The sequence below is a fragment of the Rhinopithecus bieti genome, unplaced genomic scaffold (genome assembly GCF_001698545.2).
Source record: "Rhinopithecus bieti isolate Rb0 unplaced genomic scaffold, ASM169854v2 scaffold_2454, whole genome shotgun sequence".
NCBI lineage: Eukaryota > Metazoa > Chordata > Mammalia > Primates > Cercopithecidae > Rhinopithecus > Rhinopithecus bieti.
The window spans coordinates 1080932-1094451 of NW_016803843.1; the positions used below are offsets into that span (position 1 = coordinate 1080932).

Genomic DNA, 13520 nt, shown 5'->3' on the forward strand with positions numbered 1-13520 from the left:
TATATATATAGCTAATTTGTTTTATTTCTTTACTGGCCATCTTCTTGAAATTATTATAGTTTCAAAGCATAAGTGTACTTTCCCCATGCCACTTACTAATTTGGGAACTTCCTGTATGTGATATACTATGTCGTACACCACTATTATTCACTTCTATACATTGTGGAAAATACGGTGCTGGGAGAAGCACTAGAGCCTTCTACATAATTTACACCCATGGTACTATAAAATAATTAGCCATTCTTTATAAAGCAAGCCTTATTATACACAGAGAATAATTGATGTTTCAAAGTAAAAAGCACAACTTGACCTCTCTCAATATTTTTAAAAGAACATAAAACAAAACTTGACAAATATAATATCTGATAGAATGGAGACAAAACAATAGCTCATGCTATTAAGATGGTCTTACTATAATTAGAAAAGCACATATTTAGGGTGAATGCAATGAGGTTAATGAAAGATTGAATACAATTAAACCTCCTGGTATCCAAGCAACTTAAAAACAAATGTCTCATATTACCAACTATTTTGCAAAATAAAGCAATACCAAAACTATCCAATCATCTTCTTACCTGCGGAGCTGCCTCCCTCCTCAGTAGCAGCCCCAAGGAAATTTAAACAATCATCCACCTTTCCAGATGAGCACCTGTGTGGAAGGAGGTAGTGACAGAGGAAGAGGAATGGGGAATACACAGGCAGGACCAGGACGTCAGCCTAAGGTTTAGGAAGCACTGCCTCAGAAGAGGCACGGCTGCTGCCAGCCTTAAAAGCAGAGCCAATGCAAACTCTGGACACGAGCAGAAAATGAAAACAAAGACACAGATACACATACGCACATACACACAACCCCTTAACTTCTTCATAATTAAAATCTACAAATTAATGTTGGTAAAATTTCTGATTTAAAATGGAAATAAATGATGTTCAGATATAGGAGAATTTATTGCAGTTTCAAACATCCTTAAGTATCCTGGAAAAACAGAAAATTGTTTATGTACTCTAATGCATTCTAAATAAATATTACAAATGGGCAGTACAGCAATACAGAAACACAGAAAATGTAAATAAGAGTAAATATATTATTACTATATGAAATAAATGACAAAATAGATTTATCAACACAGCAACTACAATAATTGCTACAGTCAACTTTTATTTATTGTCATTTAATTCTGAAGTCATATTCCCCCTTTTACACTAGATTCAAAGGTAATTGAAGAGTAAGACAAAGCAGTAAACCTTTCATCAGTCTCTCATCTCCAATTTCTTATAGAAATAATCTCTCTGAAGAAACACTTCTGTTTCCCTGCCTCCTTTCCCAACTTTCCATCTTCTTTTCCAAGTTCCAACTTACAACTTAAGATACAAAAATTACATTTGCCATCATTCATACCTCAATGATTACAGATGCTATTGGCTGGAAAGGATTCGTTGGTTCTGGGTCCAATTCAGCCAGACTACCGGTTCCATCGAGTTCAGCCTGCTCTTGTTCATTTTGTTTTCTATTGTTTGAGGAAAAATAATTGAAATTACCTTTGAGAAAGGGCTGAACCATGTTTAAAAAAACTGCAATAGGTATAAGGCTATTACATGTAGTAATTCAAATATCTAGACACGGTTTTCAATTACTGAGAGCATTTCAAAAATCCTTATGCAGGCAAGAGGCTTCTTCCCCACTATGTAAAGACTAATCACCTCAATTTTTTAAAATGCTGATAAAAATGACATTTCTTATGACCGACTTCTTAATATCAACAATGCAATTATTCTTCCATGTGCCAAGGGTATTACTGATCAACTTATTAATTACCCTCCAAAATCAATGCTGTCCTCTTTACTGGTGTTAACAAATAGTAATTATTCTTATTAACTCTTTTCTTAAGGGCCAAGTCTTCTTTATAAAACTAGGAAAACATTCCTTCAACTCAACCTATGTTTTTACTTCTGCATAAACATGTTTCTTGTTTAGTATAAAAGGATAAAAGACTAGAATATCTATAGTTTGATTCTATAGAAGTATATGACAGAGTAGTAATATAAAATATTTTATCAAGTTGTATATCATATTTGAACTAGATAACTTCCATAGTAGTGTTGAGTGGCTATAAAAATAAGTTACTGTATGTATCATTCAGATTAAATAAGTACTTCCATATTAGTTACCACTGAACATTTACTATCTCTGTGATTTATAGTTAATGTTGTTACATATATGATGAGTAATGTTATTAAGATGAGCAGCTAGCCAGGCGCCATGGCTCACGCCTGTAATCCCAGCACTTTGGGAGGCTGAGGCGGGTGGATCACGAGGTCAGGAGTTTGAGACCAGCCTAATTGACATGGTGAAACCCTGTCTTAACTGAAAATACAAAATTAGCTGGGTGTGGTGGCACATGCCTGTTATCCCAATTACTCGGGAGGCTGAGGCCGGAGAATCGCTTGAACCCAGGAGATGGAGGTTGCAGTAGACTGAGATTGTGCTGTTGCACTCCAGCCTGGGCAACAAAAGCAAAATTCCGTCTCAAAAAAAAAAAAAAAAAAGATGAGCAGCCAAAGACCAAAAAAAAAAAAAGAAATATAAATATTGTGGATTTTTAACTGGACTGTAAGTATGGTATAGCAATGTAAATGTTCATTACCATAATATTTACTAGCTGTGTTGTAGATGGAAATACATATCCTTTTATTATGAACCTAGGAAGCCAAGATTTGGAGATTTGCAAGGGTCAGATAAAGTAATATATGTGAGACCACTCTGTGAATGAATTTTCTCACAAGATAGTCATTGTTATCAATGTTATTCATTAGTAAGCAAATTCAGGAATACAGTATTAATATATTATTTTTACTTGGCATGTGTTACTGTTTTTCAAACACTACAAATGACTATCTGAACCAATTAGATTGGATTTAGTGAAGTAAAAGGTTGTTTTCATCACACCGTCTCCGGAATGTTCATTTTACTTTTTATATGGAAATACTGGGCTCAACAGGAGAGGTTCTCCTCAAGGCGAGGAGAGGTTCTCAGGGACCACAACTTGCATGGATAAGGAGAAAAGAAAGAAAGATAAGGGTAAGAGTCACTGGAAAAAGCCTTTGCCAAACATGTTCTAGAATATCATTATGGAAAGGCAAAAACATTTAATAAAGTTACTAAACATTTAGATTTCTTTATCCAACTCAATTTTTTTGTTGCTTATCTATTTTTATTTCTTATGGGGAGGAAGAGTTTTTCACATAAGTATGGGGCCATATATTTTAATTTTTATAATTATATATAAAAGGTATACTTACATGGCATGACTGGTTGTACTGAGCTTTATATGATAAAATAGATACTAAGAAAAAAACAGATTCTCACAGGAACTAAAACCTTGTATCAACAGCTGCCAAAATCATTCACTCTAATCTGTTTTTTATATAAAGAGATCCCTGATGAATGACATGTTCATATTATTGAGCACTTGGGGATAGAGAGTCATTTCTATAAATATTTCTTTAAGTCCTATTGATGAATTAAATGAAAAATATCAGTTATCAGAGGGTTGCCTTCACAGTATAAGAAAGCTCCTCATAATGGGGTCACCAAGGGTAGTAGGTTCTTGCCCACTGGGCTACAATTATGTTAATCTACACAGAAGGCCAGATGGAAAGCAACTTTGGATCAGATTTTGCTTGAGTTGAATGATCCTCTATCAGCTCACCTTCTATCCTTGCTGAAACTAAAAAGGTTCCTCAGTCTCAACGTTATTGACATATTAAGCCTGATAATTCTTTGTTGTGGGAGACTGTCCTGTTTGTCATAGGTCGTTCAGCTGCATCCCTGGCCTCTACCCAATAGCCGAGTAGTACTCCACCCCTCCCCCTAGTGGTGAAAACTGAAAATGTCTCCAGACACTGCCAAATGTTAAAAACTACCCTGTGCATTGAGAACCACTGCACTAAAGATACCCATAAGAAATCAGAGATAAAAATTCAAAACTCTGGAAGGCAATGGTTACATAAGGAGTAAATTTAACTACCATACAATCTCCAGAAAAATTAGGAATCTATCACCCAAACTTGTATAGAAAAAGATCCATAGAAATACAAAATTTACCTAGTGTCTTCCTTCATATAGAAAGGAGAAACTGAACAGATAAAACTAACAACTAATTCATCAGATTCTTATGTTTTTGATTCTTCAAATGCACCGTGGTGCGAAATTAATCTACTTACCTTTCTTCTCGTAATTTTCGCACCCGTTCAGCTCTTTCTTGTTTCTCTTGTTCCTCAAGAGCACGCTGTTCTGTTGTATCTTTTTGGATGCGTTCATTTAAGGCATCAAAGTCTCTTGCAATAACATGTAGCAGCCAAAAAAGGCCTTTTTTAATGGACTTGTCAATTTTCTTTCCATACCCCGAGATTGCTGAACATGGTTCCTAAAACAGAAATTTATTTGACTAAAAGATTAAAAGGTCTCCACACAAATCTATTCATAAACCATTAAGTATAATTAATGGCAAATCAAAATTAAGCTATTTAAGTTAATGATATGAAGCATCTGCTTATTTAACTTCCAAAACATAGCATTGCAATGATTATTAACATTAGTATATAGGACTTAAAATATTTTACAGATAACATCTGTACACTATGTGAGATATTATAAAGAGGGTGATAGTGCCACTTACAACATTAGAAGAAAAAATTTAATTGCCATAAAAAACACCTCTATTTATTAAAAATTCCAGGAAGTTTTAATTCCTTATACTAAAATCTACAGCAGTAAACATCCATAAGATTGACAGGCTAATGTTTTTTGAAACCAAAATAAATTATTAAATCCACTGTCGATCTTCCTTACGACTGTATGACATCTCTCCTGATATGATTTATCTTTTCTTTTTCTGTTTTTTAGAGACAGTGTCTCATTCTGTGGCCCAAGCTGGAGTTCAGTGGCTGGATTAGAACTCACTGCAGCCTCAACCTCCCAGGCTTCAGTGGTCTTCCCACCTCAGCCCCCTCAAGTAGCTGGGACTACAGGCACACACCACCACACCCAGCTAGTTTTTGCATTTTTTGTAGAGCTAGGGTCTCACTATGTTGCCTAGGGCTGGTCCGAAACTCCTGGGCTCAAGCAATCTGCCTCCTTCAGCCTCCCAAAGTGCTGGGATTATAGGCATGAGCCACTATGCCCAGCAATATAATTTTTCAAAATTAATTATGAATCTCTCATATGTTTAAATGTTATATTTACACTTTTCTTTCCCATTACAAATGTCATACTATGATGTGTTGGCACAGTGCACAGATCCTATCAGCAATATCTTAAAATGCAAATGGGAAGCTCCTTGAAATCATGGAGAGATGGTTCATGGAAATGACAATGAAACAGACAACAAATATTATGGTGTTAAGTTATATCAACAGAAAAGTGGGAGTGTGATTTCATAGGTTACAAAAAATTCTTTGAAAAGATTGCCTTTTAACTGCTATCACTTTTATAAAACCAAGTTATACTGAACCTATTTGAAAGGACAAAAGTTAAAATTAAAAAAAAAAACCTTACTATCTGACACAGGCACTTGTGCTCATTGACCAATTTTTCCAGAGATAGACATTCAATGACATCAGCTTCTCCTAATGCTCCTTCTTTATCTTGTTTGTTTGCCAACCTAAAAGATAAATAAAGTACTTTTATGCAGCATATACATAATTGGATGGAAACTTAAAGATATTCTGACCACATTCTTCTTTTTTTTTTTTTTGAGACTGAGTCTCACTCTGTTACCCAGGCTGGAGTACAGAGGTGCAATCTTAGCTCACTGCAACCTCCGCCCCCCAGGTTCAAGTGATTCTCCTATCTCAGCCTCCAGAGTAGTTGGGACTACAGGTGTGTGCCACCACGCGTGGCTAATTTTTTGTGTTTTTAGTAGAAACTGGGTTTCGCCATTTTGGCCAGGCTGGTCTTGAACTCTTGACCTCAAGTGATCTGCCAACTTCAGTCTCTCAAAGTGCTGGGATTACAGAAGTCAGCCACCATGCCTGGCCTGACCACATTCTTTGATTCCCAAGTTTTAAATCCACTGATTACAGAACACACTAGTTTCTTAAAATGTTTTAGTACCAATTTTGTCATTTTTCCTTTATTATTGCTAAAACAGTTTGTAACTAGTGGCCTATAAAAGGAAAATCAAATAAAGAGAAGTGTCAAGAAAACAAACAACAGATCAATATGCCAACAATAAAGCTACAAAACAGAAAAGGAAGAGGACTGATTTCCCCAGGTCACATCTATAAATTATATTCTTACCTTCTTAAAATACAAACCGTAATGTTTTAAATGCCCAAATATTTATTCTGAATTTGTAATATTCGAGCTTATCTACAATTATAATGTGTGAATGTATCCACATAAATGTACAATTTACTGAAGACCCAAGGCCACTTCTAATTGACTTGGCAAAGCACTGGGAATTAAAAAAAAAAAAATTGTACTCAATTAGAGACAAACTGGACACCGACAAAATGAAAAAACAAAATATTCTACAGAAAAACAGGATTTACCACAATATACCACTATTTAATTATAAAACACAGACTTAAAAGTTTAATAAAATACTGCCTTGCTCAAAGTTTGACAGACTCTTTAAGTTAAAAAAAAAAAAAAATTAAGTACATAGACTAAGACGAACCCCTTAGAAATTATCCAAACTCTGTCGTTCTTGCTTATCTATATAACTTCTTTTTTGGATTTCCCAAATTACCATTAAATCTACATACCTTCTGTTTTGCTGCCTGAGTCACATTACTTCACCCAGATATTAAAAAATCATTATTACCATGATACCACTATTACACCTAACAAAATTAACAGTAAGTCTTCAATACTACTTGATTTACTCAATATTCTCCAGTATCATTTTACAAGCGTTATGTTTAAATTCAGAGCCAATATACATTACTTATCACTTACCTCTTTTTGAATCCGTATTACACCTGCCCTCCCCGCTACCGTCCCCACAACTCTTTCCCTCCCATGATATTTATTTGTAATTTTTCTTTAGAATTTCCCATATTTGGGATTTGGCTAATACCTTCCTTATACACTTATTTAACATGCCTATCCTATATTTCCCTTATCTGGTGGTAAGAAGCTGGATGAGTTTCAGATGAAATCTTTTTGGCAAGCATATTTCGTAGGTGGTGCTTGTATTCAGGGAGGCATATAATATCACTTTTATATAATGTCCTGTTTTAGTGGTATAAAATTATTGGATTTACATTTAGCCTGATCCATCCAAAATAAAGTTCTTGATTAATCTTTCACTTAATGATTTTAGCAGCCATTGATGACCTTTACTTAATTCTATTATTTTACCAAAGTTTATGAAACAGTAACTTTTCTAGTTCCATATTCCTTCCGCATTTACTAGCAGGATTCCTGCAAAAAAAAAAGCTTTCACCAACTACTTGGTTGACTCTTAAAACTCACAAAGTCAAGATAAACGTTTGATCCCTTGCCCTTATTTCCTAATTGCCAAAATAATGCATTGATGGCACAGCAACCTCCGAAGGTGATCAGGTTGATTAAAAAAAAAAAATCCTATAAATTTAAGGATTACTAGTGCAGTTTTGTTATGTAAACGTATTGCATAGTGGTGCTATATTGCATAGTGGTGAGGTCTGGGCTTTCAGTGTAACCATAAGCTTAATAATGTACATTGTAGACATTAATTTCTCATCTCTAACTCCCCTTCCACCCTCCCACCCGTCTAAGTCTCCAATGTCTATTAATCCACACTCCATGTCAATGTGCACACATTATTTAACTTCCACTTATACGTGAGAACATGCTATATTTAACTGTTTCTGAATTATTTCACTTCAAAAAATGACCTCCAGCTCCATCCACGTTGCTGAAAAAACATGTTTTTTAAATAGTTGAGTAGTATTCCATTGTATGTATGTACAAAACACACATACACACATTTTCTTTAATCATCCATGGAAGGACATTTAGGTTGACTTCGTATCTTTGCTACTGTGAATAATGCTGTGATAAACATCTGAGTTCAGATATCTTTTCTTGTATAATAATTTCTTTTCCTTTGGATAGGTACCAGGTAGTGAGGCTGCAAGACTGAATGGTAGTTCTTTTTTTAGTTCTTTAAGAAATCTCCATACTGGCCGGGGGTCGGTGGTTTACGCCTGTAATCCCAGCACTTCGGGAGGCCGAGGTGGGCGGATCACAAGGTCAGGAGAGCGAGACCATCCTGGCTAACACGGTGAAACCCTGTCTCTACTAAAAACACAAAAAATTAGCCAGGCGTGGTGGCGGGCGCCTGTAGTCCGGGCTACTCGGGAGGCTGAGGCAGGAGAATGGCGTGAACCTGGGAGGCGGAGCTTGCAGTGAGCCGAGATCACACCACCGCACTCCAGCCTGAGAGACAGAGCGAGACTCTGTCTCAAAAAAAAAAAAAAAAAACAAACTCCGTATTGTTTTCCATAGTGATTGTACTAATTTACATTCCAAGAATGTATAAGCATTCCCTTTTCTACAGGAACATCTCGCGAACATCTGCTATTTTTTAACTTTTTCGTAACAGCTAAAACTTCTGAATGGTGTGAGATGGTATTTCATTGTGGTTTTAATCTGCATTTCTCTGATGATTAGGGATATTGAGCATTTTTTCATATGCTTCTTGGCCATCTGTGTGTCTTCTTTTGAAAAATGACTATTCATGTCTTTTGCACATTTTTAATGGGGTTTTTTGTTTTGTGTTGTTGTTGTTGATTTCTTTGTAAATTTTCGATATTAGTCCCCTCTAGGATGAATAATTTGCAAATATTTTCCCTCATTCTGCAGGCTGTTTGCTCCGTTGATTACTTCTTTTGCTGTGCAGAAGTTTTTGCTTAATAATTAAGTCCCATTTGTCTATTCCTAGTTTTGTTGCTTTTGCTTTTGAGGTCTTAGTCATGAATTCTTTGCCTAGACCAATGTCCAGAAGAGTTTCATCAAAGTTTTCTTCTAGTATTTTTCAGGTCCTACCCGTAAGTCTTTAATCCACCTGAGTTAATTTTTATAGATGGTGGGAGCCAGGATTCCAGTTTCATTCTCCTGCATATGGCAATGCACTTTTCCCAGCATCATTGTACCCATCATCTGGATTCTCTATTCTTTTCCACTGATCTATTCATATATTTTTACACCAGTACCATGCTACTTTGGTTACAGTAACCTTGTAGTATAATTTAAAGTCAGATCAGATGATGCCTCCAGCTTTGTTCTTTTTGCTTAGGGCTGCTTTGGCTATTTGGGCTTTTTGGTGCTTTTCTCATTTTGAGAGGCATCATTATGAACTAATTTGTTTCAGTTATTGCTCTTTTTAAGGCTCAAAGGTACCCATTTTGAGGCAGTGGGAGTCCCCTTCAGGTCGGCTCTTGGACCCTTTTGGTACAACTCCAACAGTCTTTGATAGCTTCTTTGTGTTCCACTATCAAACAAGGTTCCAGACTTGCAATCATCTATTTCCCTAAGAAGTCTTGATCTTTTCAGTGGAAAATGGCATTTTAAAGACCAAAACCTAGGAGTTATAGATATACATTGGCTATTGACTTACTACTGCTTCTAGGCCCTCTCAGTGCACAAAGCTAGGAAATAGAAAAAAAATCTATTCATGCATTCATGCTGATTTTTTTCATTTCAAATCAACTACCAAGTTTTACTGAGCTTCTTAAATCTTGTTTTTGTTTATTTCTTTGAGACAGGGTCTCACTCTGTTGCCCAGGCTGAAGTGCAGAGGTGTGATGTCAGCCTCTACCTCCCAGGCTCGAGCCATCCTCCCACCTCAGCCTCCCAAGTAGCTGGGACTACAGGCGCATACCACTATGCCCAGCTAGTGTTTGAATGTGTTTTTTTGTTTGTTTGTTTGTTTGTTTGTTTTAGCAGAGATGGGGTTTCACTATGTTCCCCAGTCTGGTCTCAAACTCCTAAGCTCAAACAATCCTCCTGCCTCAGCCTCCTAAAATACTGGGATTACAAGCATGAGCCACTGTGCCCAGCCTTAGATCTTATTTGTATCTCTTTTTACTTATGCTGAAAACTAGTTTCTAATAATATTATTTGTTTTATCCAACTATATATAGGAATTTCAACATAATAATATCAATATTTTTGCTAAATATAAGACTACTAAGTGCAGGTTAACATATCTTTGTGGTTATTTTTGTCTCTATGCTATATCCCACTAGAGATGTAGAGTCAATAATACTGCTTTAAAATTACTTAAAACAATACTTCTCTGTGTAGTTTTGCCATCACCTAGATATACACCTAGGTTCATTTCTTTCTAGGTGCTTTTGCATTTTACAGATAGTTTGTGTATTTGTTTTAAGATTTAATTTCTAAAATATTTATATTGTCCAGGTGTTGTGGCTCACGCCTGTAATCTCAGCACTTTTGGGAGGCCGAGGTGGGTGGATCATTTGTCAGGGGTTCGAGACCAGCTTGGCCAACATGGTGAAACCCTGTCTTTACTGAAAATACAGGAGAGAGAAAAAAAATAAAAAAAATGAGCCAGGCGTGGTGGTGCGCACCTGTAATCCCAGCTACTCGGGAGGCTGAGGCATGAGAATTTCTTGAACCCAGAAGGCAGAGGTTGCAGTGAGACGAGATTGTGCCACTGAGATTGTGCCACTGCACTCCAGCCTGGGTGACAGAGTGAGACCCTGTCTCAAAAAATAAAAATAAAAAAAAATTATATGGTTCTAAATTCAGAATTATAAAAACCAGGTACAATCAGAAGAACTATTTGCCATCTCTTTGCCTTTTCCTTCCCTTCTCCTATAGGTAACCATTTTCATTCGTGTTTAGTTCATCTTCCCATTATTTCTTTTTGAAAATATAAACAAGCATATGGAGAAAATGGTATTTTAAGGACCATAATTTGGGCACTATGCATATTCAATGCTATTGACTGTTTATGTATTTGTGTATATATACAATATTTATATATACCCTTCCTTTCTTCCTAAAAGTTAGCATATTACATATATATATTCTTACGCAGCATGCTTTTTTTAAAAGAAAAGTAAATTTTGAAAGTACCCTGAAGCAGTATAACAAAATCTTCATTATTTTTTATAATTGCAAAATGTTTCCCTTTGAATGTTTCATCATTTACTCAGCCAGTTCTATGCTGAAGGACTTTTGTGTTTCCTGTGTATTGTTTTTACAAAGAGTGCTATAAAAAGTAAGTGTGCAAAGGAGTTATTTCTTATTTTGAGTACAGATTCCAGGAAGTAGAACTATTAAAACAAAGAATAAATATAAATGTGATTGCCCAGGTGTGGTGGCTCCATCTATAATCCCAGAACTTTGGGAGGCTGAGGCAGGTGGATCACCTGAGGTCAGGAGTTCGAGACCAGCCTGGCAAACATGGTGAAACCCCATTTCTACAAAAAAATTAGCTGGGCGTGGTGGCAGGCGCCTGTAATCCCAGCTACTCAGGGGCCTCAGGCAGCAGAATTGCTTGAACCCAGGAGGCGGAGGTTGCAGTGAGTCAAGATCATACCACTGCACTCCAGCCTGGGCTACAAGAAATGAGACTCCTTCTCAAAAAAAAAAAAAAAAAAAAAAAAAAAAAAAAATGTGTGTATATATATGATTTTGATAGATACAGGAATGTCCTTCTTGCCCTCAAACAGTAACAAGTCAGGTAGAAAAAATGGATCTGAAATTTGATAGTACAAGAGAGATTTTCACTTCTAATTCTTCCTATAAACATTTTCCTCTGGTATAAATTAATTTTGAGTTGTGATATTGACAAAATAAATGATTTAACATATATTGCTGGATAACTTTAGTTCTATATAAAATTTATTTTAAAATAAAAACAGCAGGCATAATAAAAAGTAAAAAAAAAAAAAATTAAAAGTAAAGTGGGATGAATGGTTTACAGACATGAGCTCTTTCCTGGATGTTCCCCTTCTGAAATTCTATGATTTTATGAGCTAAGCTCTTATGGGACTTCCTAAAATAGGACAGATTTCAACCATTTTAAAGTAAATGGAACAAAAAAAGCCTTTACACCAAGCTTCTTTTCATTCCTATTTAATTCTATATTTTTAGTAAGTTTTGATATCTATAGAAAAGAAAGTAACCTTTGTTTAAATACAAATCCCTTTTCTTAGAATAATATATTACATATATAACGTAGGACTAAATTTGCAGATCCAATGCCAAATACTCTACGTAGGCAGTTTAACGAGGACTTCCTGTTACCAACTAGCTCCAATGAAAATGATCTTCCTTTAATCTAAAGAACAGGCATCTAACAGGCAGAACCGGATTCTCCAGGTGTGAAGTAAGCAATCTATTTTCACTTGCTATTAACAGCAAAAGTACAACTTTATCTCTTATTTGACTTCATTATTTGACTTTCAATTAACAACATGGAAACTATACAGAAATTAGCCTGTGCCCTGTAAGATAGAGATTTAGATAAATTGCTCAAAACATTACATGAGATGTTCAGATTTTCTCTCAAAGGCAGGACTCCAACACGGCAGGTGGAAAACCAACAAAAGGAAGAAGACAGAAAGGTAAATAAACGACTCTTTTTTGTACCTTTTAATATGAGGTATCCATAGACTGAAATCTGGTTATACTGGTACTTTTAAAAATCGCTCAACAAATAATGAGGGTTACTTGTTTTACTCAGATTTGGACAGGGGTACTGGTAGCTGATTTGTTCACATATATTACTGACATGCTGACTGGGATCTGGGTATAAAGCTCTTGAAAATAGACTACTATAATAAAAATCAACTTCAGAGGAAAGAAAAAATTTTTTAAGTCTTTTAAAAGTAAGCTCTCATTTTAGAAATACTAGAAAGTCAGATGTAAAACAAATCTAAAATTATTTCTTTTATAGACACTATGAATGTGCTTACTTCAGAGAACATTTTATATTTAACTCTGAAAAGCAGCTTATACCCAAATTTGACACATACATATAACCTTAAAAATCTAAGATAATTTGCTATAATGGTCTTAATTGCTTCACTGTTGTTTACTAGACTCTTCTAAAATTTAAAAAATTGGAAAATAATCTTGTGAAAGGGCTACCATAAAATATCGAAGTACTTACTAACCTTTATAATATTTCAACTAGTACATTACAAATACTTAAGTTACACCATTTAACATAAGGGTTACCATTTAATTGATGGCTTGAAAAATTTAAATCAGCATCATTTAAATACAACATATGTAGATAGGTTAGATACTTTCAAAGTTATAATTGTTACTATGTTAGAATTTAATAAATATTCCATTTCAAATCAAAATAATAATGACTTTTATATGTATTTTAAAGGTGGACTTGAGAATTGGCCATATAATACCTAGAACACATTATCTTCATAGCTATGCAGTTTTAAATGCAATATAAAAATCATTTTATGTATGTACAGGTTACTTGAATCAGATAAAAGTTCAAAATTATACAAGTCTTATATTTAAATAAAAT

The 13520-nt window shown here is 35.1% G+C and overlaps 2 protein-coding genes across 7 annotated transcripts in view; one reads left to right on the forward strand and one right to left on the reverse strand.

Annotated features, from left to right (window-relative positions):
• The window catches only part of ARL13B (ARF like GTPase 13B), a 75233-nt gene that overhangs the window by 12926 nt on the left and 48787 nt on the right, over positions 1 to 13520 (reverse strand). For all 5 annotated transcript variants that reach the window (XM_017855155.1, XM_017855173.1, XM_017855163.1 and 2 more), the window contains 3 exons: positions 5555 to 5660; positions 4222 to 4424; positions 1397 to 1505 (listed from right to left, as the gene is read on the reverse strand). In XM_017855155.1, coding sequence (XP_017710644.1) covers positions 1397 to 1505; positions 4222 to 4424; positions 5555 to 5660 — 418 coding nt within the window. The remainder of the gene's footprint in view (positions 1 to 1396; positions 1506 to 4221; positions 4425 to 5554; positions 5661 to 13520) is intronic.
• The window catches only part of STX19 (syntaxin 19), a 16634-nt gene continuing 14758 nt past the window's right edge, over positions 11645 to 13520 (forward strand). Inside the window, exon 1 of one of the 2 annotated variants that reach the window (XM_017855184.1) lies at positions 11645 to 12591. In XM_017855184.1, coding sequence (XP_017710673.1) covers positions 12512 to 12591 — 80 coding nt within the window. In that variant the 5' untranslated portion in view covers positions 11645 to 12511. The remainder of the gene's footprint in view (positions 12592 to 13520) is intronic. The other variant, XM_017855193.1, reaches the window with a different exon arrangement.